General features: G+C 35.5%; 1 protein-coding gene across 3 annotated transcripts in view; it reads left to right on the forward strand.

Moving 5' to 3' along the window:
* The window catches only part of phkb (phosphorylase kinase, beta), a 149769-nt gene that overhangs the window by 13077 nt on the left and 118583 nt on the right, over positions 1 to 18109 (forward strand). For all 3 annotated transcript variants that reach the window (XM_056461969.1, XM_056461968.1, XM_056461970.1), the window contains 2 exons: positions 946 to 1084; positions 7845 to 7944. In XM_056461969.1, coding sequence (XP_056317944.1) covers positions 946 to 1084; positions 7845 to 7944 — 239 coding nt within the window. The remainder of the gene's footprint in view (positions 1 to 945; positions 1085 to 7844; positions 7945 to 18109) is intronic.

The raw sequence follows: 18109 nt of genomic DNA on the forward strand, positions 1-18109 counted from the left end.
ATATTTGTAATTATTTGAATAATTTCAGTATAGCTTAGGCTATTTTATCAAGATCTATGAAATTGTGTTGAGCCTACAAAAGTGGATACGTAATTTTGAAAGTTTTATATCTTTCTGTTGTATTCATATGTATTCAGTAACTCCAAAATAAAGAAAGAAAGAAACCCAGCCGCTTACAGCATCGACAGAGCTGTGAATCGAGAGCTGTTTCGCCCGGTCTCTCACACACAAATACATGCATATAAACATGCACATTTCATGCACAAACACCTTTTAAATGTGACAACTCTCGACAACTGAAAGTTACTGGCTGCTGTGTCTTTAATGTGGTGTAAAGATTATTATGCCTTATTGAAACATCAAGGAGGACGCAGCAAAGAAATATCACTTATTACATTAAAACTACTTTTTTATTTTATATTATTTTAAACACCTTTAAAATTAAAACGGAAATATAAGGGCAATCTTAAGCAAAACAAAAAAAAGACCCCTAGAAGGTGTTTTATGCAATATCTTAAACTGACCAGAAACTGTTTCTTCTTTCTATTATATTTTTTATTATAAAGATGAAACTTGGGACCTTAGTTAGTTAACGATGGTTTTTGAAAATACACCCCTATGGGCAGGTTGTTTGATTTGAGGGATGTTCGCTAACACTGGCACAACAATGGAAGAGCGGTTGTTCCTTGTGCCACGTGGTTAATATTAAATGAAAAGGCAGCCTATACTGCTGCAGTACAGCATATGACTGTGTGTGACAAATTGCCGCACTGTGCGTGAAGAAACATGCATTCTCAGTGGCCATACAGTCCACAAATCCCTGGTCTTTGCCTTTAGTAAATCATGAATGTAATTTGTTTAGGTAATTTGGGTTTGGTGCAGGCTGTTAAATAAATCTGCCTTTTAATCTGTTTTTCATCTCTGTATTTTTCTTATTTATTGTAGTCAAGAGCACCATATTGAATTACCAGAGCCCTACCACTGGCCTGTTCCCGGTGAAGACCTGCTCCACCTGTAAGGAGGCTAAAGTCAGAGACTCGCTCTACTGCGCTGCCAGCATCTGGGCACTGGCATTGGCATACAGGTCAGATACTGATTGGTACTGTACGTGGAAATACATTTTCATAAAATATGTGGTCACATTGATCTGCGCAGATCTTAAATTGTGCTTCGATTGTTAAATGTAAATGAATGTGTTGGAGAAACTGGCACTTTTCCAGTGCTCCCATTTACGACCATGCCATACTCACTAATGAATCAAAATCCATAAACCCATTATCATTATGAGCTGTCTTGTTAATATCATTGGTCTATTCCTAGTGCTATTAGATAAAATGAATGGACATAGACATATATTGCTGCATATATAAATGAACAAAATATACATATATATATTGAGTTCCAAATCATGTGTGTATGTATATACAGGTCATACTGAATGTGTTTATATATGTATGTGTCTATCATACAACACATATATTAATTTTGATTAATTGTATCCAAAATAAAATATGTTCATATTTATTTTGTATAGATATTCTGGTATATGTACAGTGCTTTCCACACGTTTGAAATATACCTGGTAGCCTGAATAAAAAAACCCATTTACCCAGTTTCTGTGTTTTTAAGTAGTTAAAGAGTTGTAAATACGCGCACTCTCTCATTCTAACAGGGTATTTGAGTGACAGATTATTGTGGGACTACTATACAGGAATTATGATTATGGATTATAGATAGCGAAATTTAGCGGTTTTTATTTTAGCGTTTTTTTTTAAGCATGATGGTAAAATACAAACGCTATTATGAATATTTTAAAACATGTGCTTGTTTGTTGTAAAAGTTCATTATAATGACAAAAATAGTAATTTGTGGATCTCCTCACTTCCGGGTGCAGCTTTACTGCCGTTGTAGCTGGTGTATTCTGGGAAATTCTCTTACCCCTTGGTTTCGAGTGTGGTCCTGAAAAATCTCTGTTCGAAGGGCCATCTACCCCTTCCCCTTAGCCCTACGACTTCAAGCTAAAGAGAATTGGGACACCCCTACCCCTTCACATGTACATGCAAAACGAAGAGTAGGGGTAAGGGGAAGGGCTAAGGGGTAGAATTGGGATTGGGCCTAAGAGTGTCCTTCTTAACAGTAACTGTGTTCATTACAGTGTTCATACATACCTAGGTTTATATTTAAATGTATTTTTAGCCATATAGATTGTTTATTGCGTTGTGGGAGAGTGTGCACTGATCATTAAAAAAAAGGTTTGAAGTACCGTGTGCTAACTGTGCTAACATTAAACTGTGCTAAAATTAAATGGTAATTCCTCTGGCCATTCTGCATTAAGTTACCATTCATGTCAACTGTAAAACATGATCTGTGATATATAATAGAATGCTAAACTAAAGTTAAACTAAAATGTGTTTCATAAATGCCTTTATTGCCATAGTTTCAAGCACATGTTGGCTAGCCACAACAGTGTCAATTATGTCAACTCACTATAATAACACATACTCTGACTACAGAGTTACACTGCAGGTGTTTATGTCAAGTAAATCAACACCGCAAATAACACTTTTTAACAAAAAAAAATTTTAACACCTTTAAAACAACTCCAAACAACACTGGAAAATTTGCTGTGCTGAATGCAATGCTGTATATACCAGAAGAATTTACGGCCAATAGCTGTTTCCATACACTTATTTTTATGTGCATTTTGCATATGTGCATAAAAAAACGGTAGATGGAAACGCCATGATGCGCATAAATTTTGAAAATGCGCTTAAAAAACTTATGCGCATAACTGAGTAGGATAAACTTTTTATTCGATAAGAAAAGATGCGCATAAACTGTGATGGAAACTGAATTTCAGTATGCGCATTAAAAAAGGTCATGTGATTTTGTTATAAGAGATCATGTGATGATGAAAATGTACATAAATGGACAAACCAGCAGGCTGAGCACACTGCAAACCATCTGAACTGTTGTTTTGTTCATTCTGAAACCCCTTACTGTTTAAGTATTAGTGTTATTATATTATTAATGTCCTCCAGAATCGAGAGCGTCTGTGCTCCGCATCTGACACCTTCAAACACCACCGCACGTTTACTGCGTGTCAGGATTGCCTTCTGAGGCGCAAGTCATTTATTAGATGAGGAAAAGATTGACGCAGCTTCTCCTACCGCAGTAAATTCAGTTTTTACTGTTGATATTTGGCGCCAGTTAATCAGGAAGTGACGATTTTGCTCGCTTTGACTCGTTGGATGGAAACACTGTTTTATTCACACGTCTTTAATGTGATAATCCAGTTTTGTGCATAAACTTCATTCGCATTTTTGGATGGAAACATAGCTAATGAAAAAGGCTGAAAAAGCTATTGTAAAGCACATCTGTTAGCTGTATTGTGAGCTGTATTAGTGAGCAAGGAACAAATCTGTTTTGTCAGATGGCTTGTATTTTGCGCAAAAAGCATGTGAACATTTAATCATACTGGTTTGTTGAGTCACTCTTGGTGTGAACAGGCTTTATAGTAATCATTTGGCGTGAAGAAGAGGATTGTGGTCACAACGGCTGACAATAAGAAACGTTTAATAATGAGCACCAAATCAGTAAATGAGAATTAGTCAAGTGAAAATCGGAGAAATGGCTGCATTGCAATCATGTGATTTAAATACAAAATAAAATTATATTATTGTTTCTACTTTAAACATATATTTTTTTTAAATATAGTTATTCACTTTTTGCATTCTATCAGTGTTTGTATTAATCGCATTGAGGTAAATTCAGTATATTCCCTGTATATATGTACCCACTTTTACAGATACATTTTTTTCCAGCGCATTAAGTACTGCTTTCACACTGCAGCTTCCAAAGTTCAGCGAGGACAAAATTAGACTGAACTTAATGTCCAGGGATGTACCGGATACCTACAGCTTAAAGGTCATAGGTTCAACCTGCAAGAGGGAACTGATAATCTATGCCCTTTATGCCCTTGAACAAGATATTGGCGCTAAAGCCCAGGTTCCTCTTGGGGGCATTGTCCAAAGTCACTTTCAATCCAAGATGCTGTGACCAAACACCAGACTGCTTGCTCTTTAACTGGGTTGTTGTACAGCATTTGTCTTTTTGCTCTTTAACTACTTCAATGATTTGATTGTTTTTGGCATCATTTTCCTTCTTAAAATGTACTTGCCTGTCTCAGGATGCTTACTTTCAGCATTTCATTCTGCTTTGCACCACCTTTTTTCTTTCATTTAGAATAATATTTGTATTTTGTTCAGCTTAATGTCATTCCAAAACTATTTCAATACTATTAATACTACAATACTGTTATAAAAGAATGTAATGACAAGGACAGATAAATGTCACAACAAAACTAATGCTTAAGATTTTGATGTATGACCTTGGCTAGTGAGCATTGGTTTTTGGTATTGCGTTCTGTTTCATAATAATTGAATTGACACTGGTTGAGAAACAACCAAACACATGCATATAATTTGGTATGCTTATTTTCCTAATTTATGCATTTATCTGTAACTGCATGTTTACCATTCATAATAGCAAACATTTGAATTCAGAATGCATTTGAAATTCCAATTGAAATGAGGCAGTAAACAGAATGCAGAATTGCAGTTCTTTTTGAATGCAAATGAACTGCTAGAAAACAGTGTTAGAAAAGAAGGTGATGCTTAAAGGGGTGTTCATAAGACTGTCATTAAACTTTTGTAATCATGACATGACATGTCATGGTTTTATAACAACTGTAATTAAGTGTTATTTACTCAGTTATGACATTTTAAATGAAAAAAAAAGACATTTGCTGCATCCCTGCATCCCAAATCCCAACACTATACACTATGCACTTACACACTCAACAGCATAGTAAATGAATGTAGTGTTGTCCCAAATGGAACATCAATGGTTTTTACTAAGCAGAAATTCAAACCATTTCCCAGATGACGTTTGACGGTTGCCATATTAGTGAAATAAATTACCAAACTACCAAATAATAACTACTATGAGTATAACCGTATTCACCATCGGGACACGTGATAATCACTCATAACAGAACTTTGCTTTTATAATCCAAAATAAATAAAGTAATTTAACATCAGTGCCAAAAAGCTCTGCCCCTTCCGCTACGTGCGCAAAGCTGCGACTGTTGACTGGGTGAAGTGTCCAACATTTCACGCTTCACTTTAAAGGTTGAATAAGTGCATCATCTGGGAATTTAAAGTGCACTTTTAACTTTTAACATTCTAACTTTTAGAATTTCAGTATGAATGCACTACTTACACTATTTATACTACAAAATGGCATAGAGTAGTGCATAAGTATGGGATTTGGGATGCACCTATTGTTTGTTATGACATCTTGACAAATGAACAAATACAACACAACCTGTTTTCGTCTTTGTCGTGACTACTTAACATTACCAACACAACAAAACTTGTCATAAAAATCTGCGATAAACTTGATTGTCATAAAGCCGTTATAAATATGTCATGAATTTCATAACACTGTCATCAATACTTTTTTGACCTCAACTAGAGTGGTACAAGCTAAAGTTGTCATTAAAATGTCATTAAATATTAATGATGCTGTTAACAATTATCTGACAGAGTGATAACACTTTTAATGAGATATTCTAATGACAAATACAGTTTGTTCTACTGAAAACGTGATCAGACAAATATTCATGACACAGTTATAATGCCTCATGACAATCATGTTTATGACAGATTTATGACAATGAATGTTGTCTTAGTAATGTCAAGTTGGCAATGACAAAGATGAAGACAGATGTATTTGTTTATGTCGAATTGTCATAATAAACAATGTCACTTTTGCATTTAAAGTGATGTAACTAAGTGAATGATACTTATTAACAGCTGTCTTTTTTATTGGATAACAAGGACAATCGCATACAAAAAATTGAGGAATACAGTACTTTTCACAACAATGGCACAAATCAATAGAGAATAAAACAAAAAATAAATAAAATTACAGGGGATATAAAAATTGCAAGAAATTCGCAGAAGAAAAATATTCCAAAATATAAAATATCCTTAAAGTTTTTTATTTTTATTTTTAATGTCTTTAGGGTTTCGATATAATGCTTAACATTAATTTTAAAGAAATAAACGTTACGTTTATCATTGGACCATTTTTGGTTTTATACATGGTACTTCCCATATATATATACTCGTTAAATTAATAAACAACATTTGCTCCAACGTTTTATTAATATATTATATTATTTTAATTTTGTAAGTTTAAATATAAAATATTCAACATCAAACCAAAACATTTGGTATATATCGATTCCTCTAATACTGTAGCAGTTGTCATAAGCATGCATAAAATCTCATTTACATGACATGGCATGTGTAGTGTAATGATTATAAAGGCATGACAGTTTTATGAACACCCCTTCAAGTAAATCGTTACCGAATAGAATCTTATTTATCAACATTATTTATTATCTGATTTATCAAGATTTTTATTGAAGGATTGTTTTATTTATTGTAATAAATTTTTAAAAACTGCAACAATATAATTAGTTCTTTATATTTTAAACATTTGGTGTAACAGATAAATATATAAAACATGCACAAACATACACCAACCTCACTTCTTTCTAAAGCAGGTCACCAGCACTCTGGAGGCCTGGGTCAAGGTTACAAGATTTTTAGGAGGGCACCAAAGAAAGGCTGCTTCCATTGAACTCGTGCAACAACAAAGTGTTTTTTTTTCCCTCTCTCTTCCTCACTGCTCCTGGTGAGGGTTTTTCCTCTAGAGGACAAATGCGAAGATAAAAATAGAGAGCAGGCGTATATCAGAGACAGACCTAGTCATCAGTCTTCACCTCTGCATATTAGCATTGTCAGAGGAGTTTAATTAAGATGATTCCAATCTGACAGCAAAGCCTGAACCCATTACTTACTCTCTATTTGTCTCTGTAGGAGTACATGTGGGCGATGTGCATGTGTGTGCACATCAGCTTTCTTAGTAGTCTTGTCATTTGCGTGTTTGCTTATTTTATTGCTGTAATCGTTTGAACAGTTGTCTAGCTGTATGGTGAAGGCGTATTGCAGATTTAATATATTCAAAATAGAAAATACTGCTTTCTTTTACAGAAATGTTGGTTGGGAGTTACAGGAAAAATGTCATATGGTTCTTCTATGTCTCAGCAGGGTGTTTTCACACCTCTAGTTTGAAAAAAGTCAGGAAAGTGGGTGAGTCCAGCTGTTTAGGTGGGAGTCAAGTGGCGAAAGAGGGTAGGGTTTACATAAAACTGACTTTTCGGTTCGAGCAGGTTATTATTATTATTATTATTGTTGTTGTTATATGAATAATGTTGGGCTTTATATATAGCTTGTGTAATATTATTTAAAAATGTTTTAATGGTTTATGCAGGATTAAAGTTTTTTCTCTATATAATTGATTATATATATATTAATAAATATATCAATTGGCATTATGTATTACATGTGTTATATACGTATCTATATGTTAATGTAGAGTGTTGTTTCAATGTGAATTTTACTGTAATAAAAATATGAATTAAAAAAAGAAAAGGTTTAGCAAATTGAAGTATAAAATAAAAGTGGTTCAAGTATCCAAAATATATACAATAATAGTATTTTCAATATGTTCAATATAAAAAGTGTTTTTCAGGATCTTATACACTAGTTTCCTTACTGGTATTCTGAAATGTTCCACAATCTGAAGTATTGTTATTGCATTTTATTCTTTTTTTCAACTATGTAAAGCTGCTTTGACTCAATCCACATTGTAAAAACAATAATTAAAATAAAAGATGGCGTGACTTGACTTTACTGTTTGTCACACAGGCGCATCGATGATGACATGGGCCGCACTCATGAACTGGAACACTCTGCCATCAAATGTATGCGAGGGATTATGTACTGCTACATGCGGCAGTCTGATAAGGTGGGTAACAGCATCAAAACGTAGGCCAGAACGCAGCAGTTCATCAAAATTTATCATTTTACAAACTCAAAAACATGCTCAAGTTTGCTTTATTCACCAGTGATGAGTAGTTGAATGCTTTAAGGCTTTATAATCCTTCTGTTCATCATTTTGTGAGATTATTTTCATACACTTATGCAGCAGCCTGCAGGTCTATTGTCCTTGGCATAAGTTTGCAATCATATAATATTGTTCAAATTATTAGATTTGAATGACTTCCACCATACCTGACCTCAGATTTGCTTCTCAAAGGAAATGTACACACACTCCAAGTTCTGCTTTTCACACTCTTTCCAGCACTCTCCACACTTTCAAGCTACACTGGGTTTTCTTTACTGTTCTGGGGTTTATAGTAAATCTCAAAAAGAGCTCTGTACTGGTGTGCGGATTTGTTATGGACCCACTCACTGTGTCAGGGCTCAGCAGTATAGAGTTTTCTTTTTTTCAGCTGGCCAGTCAGCGCCCTGCCAATTGTTAAAGTGTCTTCGTCATTTTATTTGGTGTATTTTTTATAATCGCTTCAAGTAATGTTTTTCATTAAAAGATTAGTTCATCCAGAATTAATAATTGTCATCATTTAATCACACTTCTGTTCTTCAAGCTTTTGTTCACGTTCCAAACACAAATGAGCATGTTTGTACTTAAACCTTGAAGATTTAATAAGTAAAGTTGCTCCATTGAAAGTCCATAAAACCATTGATCAGCATGTCATCATGTGTGCCAACAATGAAAACAAGTCAACAGTACTTGCTTAACGGGATAGTTCACCCAAAACTAATAATTCTGTCATCATTTACTCACCCTTTACTTGTTTCAAACCTCCCTGAGTTTATTTCTTCTGTTAAACACTAAAGAAGACACTTTGAAGAATATTGGAAACGTGTAGCTTGATTTCCTATAGTATTTGTTTTTATTAATATGGAGGGCAATCGATACAGGTTTCCAACATTCTTCAAAATAGCTTCTTTTGCATCTTTTTTTATATTTAACATTTTAGGGGTTAGTAAATAGTAAGTATATTTTTTTATTTTTGGGTGAATATCGCCTTAACGGTGATCAAATCTTATTGGTCAAGCATTCATTTCTTTGTAGGTTGATAAAACATTGGTTGATCGATGTTTATTTGTTAATAAACAATTTCATTCAAATTGCTCATCACTGTCAGATGACGAGGATTGTTCAGTTTAACCACTCATTAGAATGATTCATATATACATTTTTTGAAGATGCAACATTTTAACGGAATGGTTTTTCAATGGAGGGACAGAAATTTTTGTTTTGAATAAGAAGTCTTTTGGGTTCGAGTCAGCTTGAGGGTAAGTAACTGATGTCAGAACTCAATTTTTTGTGTTAGTTTTTATACTAATAATAGACAGTTTAACTAGTTAAACTCTCGCCATGGGATGTGGCCTCAATGTCTGTGACACACCACAGTTAAGTGTTGGTTTTGACTACAGATGTGTGAACTCACTTCACAAAGTGGGCAGTGCTTGCCTGGGCATTATTTAAAGGGCTGTCTGTGTGTTTCCTTTGAGTGGCTGCCAGTTGAGCTTTTCTGTGGTTTAACAGTTGGATGTTGCTGCAATCAGGGTTTTGACATTGTTCCCATGGCGAGCTGCCTGGAGCGGCTGTGGTCATTTGCAGAGTTGTTGAGCTTCCTGTTTCGGTCCAGCTGGTTACTCTGTTGTTTTTTTAACTACCAGCTTAATGGAAACGTTAAGTAATGCAAACGAGTGGTTCTTCTATGCTTTAATGCAATGGTCTTGAACCCTGTTTATAGAGATCTCTTCCTGCAGAATTCAGCTCCAACACTGATTAAGTCAAGCCAGGTTTAGCGCAGGGGGATAACAATTGTTTTATGTTCAATCCACCTAAAATTGTAAAAAAGCTTAAGTTTACATAGGGTGTACTTACACTAGGCTATCCGAAACGGTCCCCGGCGTGGTTCAGTTGGCCAGCTCTGGCCTGGTTGCAAGAGGTATGACAGACCGATGTTCAGTTGCGCTTAGGTGCAGTACGCTTGTAATGTAAGTGCAAAGCTCACTTGAGCGTGAAACTGAAGACCCGACATCACTTTTAAGAGATTATTTCATATGAATGTATTAATCATTCTTACTTTTCAATTAACGCAAACTGTCATAGTTTATAAAAGATAAACCCCTCGCTGCACGTCAGCTGCCACCTTCAGCAAACCTTCTAAATAAGTGCGGCATGAGTACTTTTATGATAATTTATGAGGGTCAAAAGTGGTGGATCTGTTCAGCAAAATATTTAACTGCGTGTCACAGCATATCAAACGACTTAAAATAATACAAAACAATATAATCAAAGAAATCTCCATCTCTTCTGTTAAACTCAAGTCGCATCATCAATGATGTAAGCATGAAGAAGCACTTTATAATTACAGACAGTTGTGTTTAGTCAGGGTTGAAGCTAAACTTTGCCAGAAGGCAGATCTGCAGAAATAGGATTGGTGATCCCTGCTTTAATGAGTAATCCTTTTAATCAATTCTTTTTATTTAAAAATGTTACATTATTAGTTAGAGATACTCATATACACTCGCCGGCCACTTTATTGGGTACACCTGTCCAACTGCTCGTCAACACAAACTTCAGCTAATCACATGGCAGCAACTCAATGCATTTAGGCATGTAGACATGGTCAAGACGATCTGCTGCAGTTCAAACCGAGCATCAGAATGGGGAAGAAAGGTGATTTAAGTGACTTTGAACATGGTACGGTTGTTGGTGCCAGACGGGCTGGTCTGAGTATTTCAGAAACTGCTGATCTACTTGGTTTTTCATGCAGAACCATCTCTGGGGTTTACAGAGAATGGCCTGAAAAAGAGAAAATATCTAGTGAGCGGCAGTTCTGTGGGCGCAAATGCCTTGCTGATGCCAGAGGTCAGAGGAGAATGGCCAGACTGGTTCGAGCTGATAGAAAGGAAAAAGTAACTCAAATAACCACTCATTACAACAGAGGTATGCAGAAGAGTATCTCTGAAAGCACAACATGTCCGACCTTGAGGCGGTTGGGCTACAGCAGCAGAAGACCACACCGGTTGCCACTCCTGTCAGCTAAGAACAGGAAACTGAGGCTACAATTCACACAGGCTCACCAAACTTGGACAATAGAAGATTGGAAAAATGTTGCCTGGTCTGATGAGTCTCGATTTTTCTGCTGCGACATTCAGATGGTAGGGTCAGAATTTGGCGTCAACAACATGAAAGCATGGATCCATCCTACCTTGTATCAACGGTTCAGGCTGGTGGTGGTGTAATGGTGTGGGGGATATTTTCTTGGCACACTTTGGGCCCATTTGTACCAATTGAGCATCGTGTCAGTGCCACAGCCTACCTGAGTATTGTTGCTGACCATGTTCATCCCTTTTTGACCACAGTGTACCCATCTTCTGATGGCTGCTTACAGCAGGATAATGTCAAAAAGTGTGAATCATCTCAGACTGGTTTCTTGAACATGACAATGAGTTCACTGGACTCAAATGGCCTCCACAGTCACCAGAACCTAATCCGATAGAGCACCTTTGGGATGTGGTGGAACAAAGATTCGCATCATGGATGTGCAGCTGACAAATCTGCAGCAACTGAGGGATGCTATCATGTCAATATGGACCAAAATCTCTGAGGATTATTTCCAGTACCTTATTGAATCTATACCACAAAGGAATTAGGCAGTTCTGAAGGCAAAAAAGGGTCCAACCCGGTACTAGTAAGGTGTACCTAATAAAGTGGCCGGTGAGTCTATTTATTTACTCTGTATTTGTGTTATGTAAATGCTGCCTTGGTGAACATAAGTGACATTTTAAAAGGCAAACCAAGTCCTACAGTTTTAAATAGTGGCATGCACGATTATAAGCAGACTGGAAACAAATGCTTTTACCAAGCACATTTTTATTTATTTTTTTTGTATAAAGTGTTTTTTAATTTGCAAATCATTTCAGTTTTTCCTGCGTTAATGAATTGGAAGCATTTGAATTTACATTTTTGGTGATGTTCAGACGCGCAGTTGTTGTGGAGCCTGTCTTTAACACTAAGAGAGTAGTCTCATTTGCCATGCAAAAAGAGCTCAAGCTTTTACAGTTGGCCATTGCTTTAAAGTAAGTATTCTCTCCCAGCGTAGACCTGAGCAATTATGCCTCTTTTGTGCCTTTGAAATTGTTCCATTTCATTTATTCCTGACCCCCAAGACCTGATTTGCAAGAAAGCTTTTCTGTGTCTTAATTATAATGCCTCGTTTATACAGTTAATTACACAGTGCAGTGCTCATTAACATCTGTCTATAGCATTCACAAAGAACATTGGGCTTTTAATAAACTCGCAATGCTTCACGACTGTTTATATCATCGGTTCCACAGGTATGTTCAACAGTCGTGTTTACTGTGGCATGCTGCTGATATCACACTGTGAAAAATAAGTCACAGATGAAAAGCAGCAACAAAAAAGCACGAAGGCTGGAATTATAGTTAAGATGCACATGTTTTCTCCTTTACAGCATAAAACAGGGCTTGATGTACAAACATTGTATATGCACAAAATGGGCTTTGAAATGTGCATGTGCAATTTTGCCTGCAAATATCGAGATAAAAAAGAGAACATCAAACAAATCATGCAAACACCCTTTTTTTGCTGGTTTGATCAAAGTTTTGAAATGAATGGAGTGATTTTCATTCATTCATTTTCGCCACAGCGGAATAAACCACCAACTTATCCAGCAAATATTTTACGCAGCGGATGCCCTTCCAGCCGCAATGGAATGGTTTTAAATGGCAGATTTTAAATTTAATATTTATATAAGGAAAACAATATCATCATACAGGAAACCGTTTGAATGGAAACATATGGCTGCATGTGCCAGATATTGGGAAAATATGCTATATTCTAAGTTGTTGAGTATTGCAGTAGCAATATTTCTTGTAATACAACATTTCTCTGTAGCAGAGAGGCCCAAAGTAAGGCGCGCGGGCAAAAGTTGGCCCATGATAACATTTGATTTGGCTCGCCATCTCATGCCTTTAATAGATATTGTCATTTCTAATTTAACCTAATCTTTGTTCTAACGTTTGTTTATTTTATTGTTGAGCTGCAAAAAAGCAAGCTTGAATTAAATGTTTTGATTAAATGTTAATAAATAAATCGTATTTAAAAAAATCACACAACACTATTTTCTAACATTTGCGCTCCTCAAATTATAGGTATTTATGCTTGTATTTAAATGTTATGCTTGAAATGGCTGCAATTGTTGTCAACAGGAGGCACCGTTGAGAACAGAGAACGCACAGTAGTAAATACTTTTTCTTGACACATATTATATGAAATGCCAGAGGAACATATTGGAAGATGTAATCTGATCCTGTTGTTTGCCAAGTCATTTTATTTTTAAAATTTGTTTCTGAAAAATAATAGACTACTTGGTTAGAACAAACAACTAGGGTGAGTCACGTAATACCAGGTCTACCAAACGTCTTTCATCCCTTCAGTTTTTTTAAACTATAGCCCTGTCAGCAGTGCTATTTACTGAAAAAATAGTAAATAGTTACAGTTACTAGTTACTTCATTCAAAAGTAACTCAATTACTTGATCGATTACTTACACCAAAAGTAATGCATTACTGTTTAAAGTAATTTTTGAGTTACTTTTCTACAGAACATTTTTAATGCTCTCATCAATGCCCTTATAACATCACTTCAGTTCTGCATGGCGAGTACACTGTTGATCAGCTTTGCAGTTTTAATTAATTTGCATTCTCACAACTAAAACACAAGACAGACTTAAACAAAAGTAACTTTTTAACACTAATTTATTTAAGTCAGACCAGCAGCAAAAAAAAAAAAAGTTTCTTCACAGCTTGAGAATGAAAATAGCGACAATATACAAACAAACACAAAACCTTTATGAAATAAATAAATAAAAGTGATTTGAATTATCATTCAGAATCAATTGGGTAAAACTCAGCACCAAAAAATAGACAACTATAGATTTTATGCATTTTAACAAAACAAAAAAAACACCTGCTCAAAAGTGAAATCTATGAGCAATCAGACTAAGCACAAGTTAAATGTGGTATGTCAATAACTTATGGAAAGGAAGCTGTGCATATTTAAAGTGCAAAATCTGCTGTTAAATAACAGCTATAAAAATATATTTAACAATAAAAAACAAATCACAGTATTTTTCTGAGCAATATAACACTATACATTTAAAATAACATGTTCTGAAATATAACAGAAATATGTCACTGTATCTACTAAACTAATCAATTTAGGCATACAGATACAAACGTGTGCTTATTTATTTGAAACAACAAACATAGTAGTATTAGTAATAGTAATTAATATTAGTAATGTTAATAGTCTCTCGGTCTCTCTCACGCACACACTTGGCCTACCTCATGCGCATTCGGTCTCTCTTACGCACACACTTGGCCTACCTCATGCGAATTCAGTCTCTCTCGCGAACACACTTGGCCTCTCTTGCGTACTCCTGCTCTCTCTCGTGCGCACACTTAGTGTACCACACGCGCATTCGGTCTCTGCTTTTGCCTTACTTTTGTCCAGTCTGGCACCTCATACACAACGCGTATTCTTTACAGTGGTTGGTTGGCATCCACCAATTCCACAATGAGTCAGCGCTGTAAGCAGGAAGATGTAGGCTAGACTGCATCCAAAATTAATTAATTTACCTAGTAACGGACAAACGCATCATATTGTAACAGAGTTAATATATTTATACAGTGTTAGTTACTGTCAAACGTAATGCCGTAACAGTAACACATTACTAGTAACGTGTTATTGCCCAACACTGCCTGTCAGAATTTTGAATAGCCTGGGTTTAGTAGCCGATGTCCCATATTTTCCAGGGCAGTCCTGCATTTCAGCTGTATTTTTAGTGTGCTGTGATAACTACCTAATCAAAGGTAACCAAACTTGTTATTGAGCAAAATGTCCATACATTCACATTTGTGATCTGCTTGTTAAGTGTGACATCATGCGAAGCGGCTTCCGGGTCCAAGCACTCTATCAAACTGTATGGGGAGACTCATCAAACCGTAATAATAAACATTTACAAAGTGCTGTAATACTTTCAATAAATCACGATCGCAATATATAAAACCATGCCTAATATCCGATGGCCAGAAAGTCATTCATTTTCTAGAAATTGTTAAAATGTTGGTATTTGTGATGCAGCAAGTCCAGAGGCTGTTGTGTACACCATGATTTTATATAAATTTCACTTTGATGTGTGATATGACTAAAAAGTGATCATAAACAAATATTTTCTCAATTCAAAAGAGTAGCGGCTTGGACCCGGAAACAGTATTCCATACGTCACCGATACGTCATGACTTAACAAGCGGATTGATTAAATTGCAGTAAGTGCAGAAATTAATTATTGTTATATAAACATCTTAAATTGTTAATTTTATAGGCATACACACATGTTTAGGATGAAATCTATGCAGATTATTATAAATTAGGACTTCTTTCCCAAAGCAGTGTGTGCTTCTAGTTTTCATGAGTTTAATAAAGGTCAATCCAAAGTCACACATAATAAATCACTGTGATGAAGTCTTGGTTTTGGCAAGTACTGTGACGTAGAATAATAGATGTTCCTGTAGCAACTGAAGGTTACTCACTGTTTTGCTTTCAGTTTTTATTGGTTTAATTTTACAGGCAGTGATGACTAACAGATGTTTCAAATGTCATCTCTTGTCTCACAGGTGCCTTTATTGCTTCTATCCATGTTTGCTTTACTGAGACATGGATTTAAACCCAGGAATGAGATTTTTTTTTCTTTGGCTGAATCGTACAGCTGTGTTTGGGCTGTTACACAGCTGTGTAACTGGTGTTAAAAAAAGAAGGAAAAAATAAAACATTGTGTATCTGGGACAGAAGAATGGCTCTCATGACCTGACAAGAGAGGGGAAGGGAAAAATACAAAAAATGGGCCACTTATTTATAACACTTAAAATATTCTGTGGGGGCTCATGTGTGATGCGGTCAGTGGGAAAGGTTGACCCAGTTTCTACTATATTGATGGGAGAATTGTCTAATCTGTAACTGTCAGATTATAATATGATAATGACTGCTAGAGGAGATTCAGTCTTATGGCTCATCTTGTTCTGTTTTCAACATTACTCTTTTTTGGGTGGTGTAAGGTAAAAACAAAGACTTTAATTCTTAAGATGTTGCGGCTCTTCTAAGGGGTCATTCACAAATTATGTCTTTTACATATGCAAACAGGGAGCAATGTAGACTAAATATTTGTGCATATGAAATTTTTAGAATGCCACAAGTGTATCACGTGACAAGAACCAACCAATCATTAGGGCTGGGTGATTTGGCCTGAAATCAATATCTCGATTAATTGAACATTTTAACTCGATCACTATTAATGGACAATTATTTTATTGATTATTTTATTTTTTTGCCCTCATAGTTCAAGGACAAGTTTTGTACAGTATATGCTTCCATATTACAAGTAAGAGATTTTTGAATGAATTACTCGATTTTTAAAATAATTGAAGTAAACACAAATTATCTACTTGGTTAACATTAAACAACTGAATTTAAAACACTCATTGCCTAATACCAACAGTCACAAATGAATAACTTGCACTTTTGGAAACAAAATGTTTTTCATATTAAAAGTAGAAAATAAGCAGTAACTCTTCTAAATAAAGTAACTCTTGTAAATCCTGCAAATAATATTTTAAACAGTGCATTTCTTGACTCTTTTGTAAACAAAGATTTAATTGTAATAATAATTTTATTGTAATGGACAATATGTTGTCTCTGGCACAGCTTCTAATCATAGTCAATGTGCACACGTATACGACCGCACGAAGTCTGCACCGGACAATACCAGTGCGTTCGATGTAGAAGTATAAAGTAGCCTTAACAGAGCAGGGTTACGTGACTCCACACATGGTAGGGAAAGTAATTGAAAAAATTGATGTTGAAAAATTGGATAGATTATAGATTCTGAATGTTGATTACTTTTCCATTAATTGTTCAGCCCTACCAATCAGCTTCACACTTTGTCTGGATTACACATTTCAGTAATAATGCTAGACTAATTTCCTCTGAAAAATGTAGCACACCTGAACAAGCGCAGTTTTTTTTATCTTTTCCATACATGAAATGTGTCAGAGCTGCAGCAGCGGTTTGTCAGATGTGGATCCTCTGAGAACATGGATGATGTTTGCTAAGCAATAACAGAAGCCATTGGAATGCGAGCTAAGAAGCACAAATTCAATTTTTGAGGGAAGCAACATGCCTTGTTTTTCCACACGGTTTTAGATGCTATATATCAGAGATTCCCAAAGTACACCCAAAGTTGTCCTATTGTAAGCTTTGATTTGGCCCACCATCCCATCTGAAAGGAGAATGAGAATGATGGAGAGGGTTGGGGCAAATGCCTTTAACACAGAGATTGTCATTTCTACTTGAAGTAACTTTTTTGTTTGTTTTATTGCTTTTTATTTATCTTATTTAGAGCTAACTGAAATTAAATTGAATGTTGTAAATGACTTAGATTTTTAAAAATGTAGATCATAGGTCCCAAACTGGATTCCTGGAAGGCCGCAGCTCTGCATAGTTTTGCTTCAACACTAATCAAGCACAGCTGATCTAACTAATCAAGGTGTTCAAGACTACTAGAAATCATTAAGCAGGTGTGAGTTGGAGGTGGTTGGAACTAAACTATGAAGTGCTGCGGCCCTCCAGGTATCGAGTTTGAGACCATTGATGTAGATACTGTCACTTGATGGATACTATGCAGAAGACATTGCGAGCAACTCAAGGCAAAAACTATGTAAATCTGTTCTAAAGTAGATTTTGTTTTTACTGTAATTATTTCATTATAAAATGTAAAAAATACTGTATTAGTTAATAAAAAGCAATGTTTTCTAGTCATTTTTTAAACATTATTAATAAATTAGGAAATTACCCGTGGCAACTATATTTACCTTCAGCCCACTTGTCTCAATTAAGTTTTGTTTTGGCCCTTCATAAAAAAAAGTTTGTGCACCCCTACTATATATGAATGGCCCCTCACTGTGTCTGAATCAATTTGTTCAAGGAGTCAATCTCTAAACACCTTCGTT

Source organism: Danio aesculapii, chromosome 7, assembly GCF_903798145.1.
Source record: "Danio aesculapii chromosome 7, fDanAes4.1, whole genome shotgun sequence".
In the NCBI taxonomy this organism is placed as follows: domain Eukaryota; kingdom Metazoa; phylum Chordata; class Actinopteri; order Cypriniformes; family Danionidae; genus Danio; species Danio aesculapii.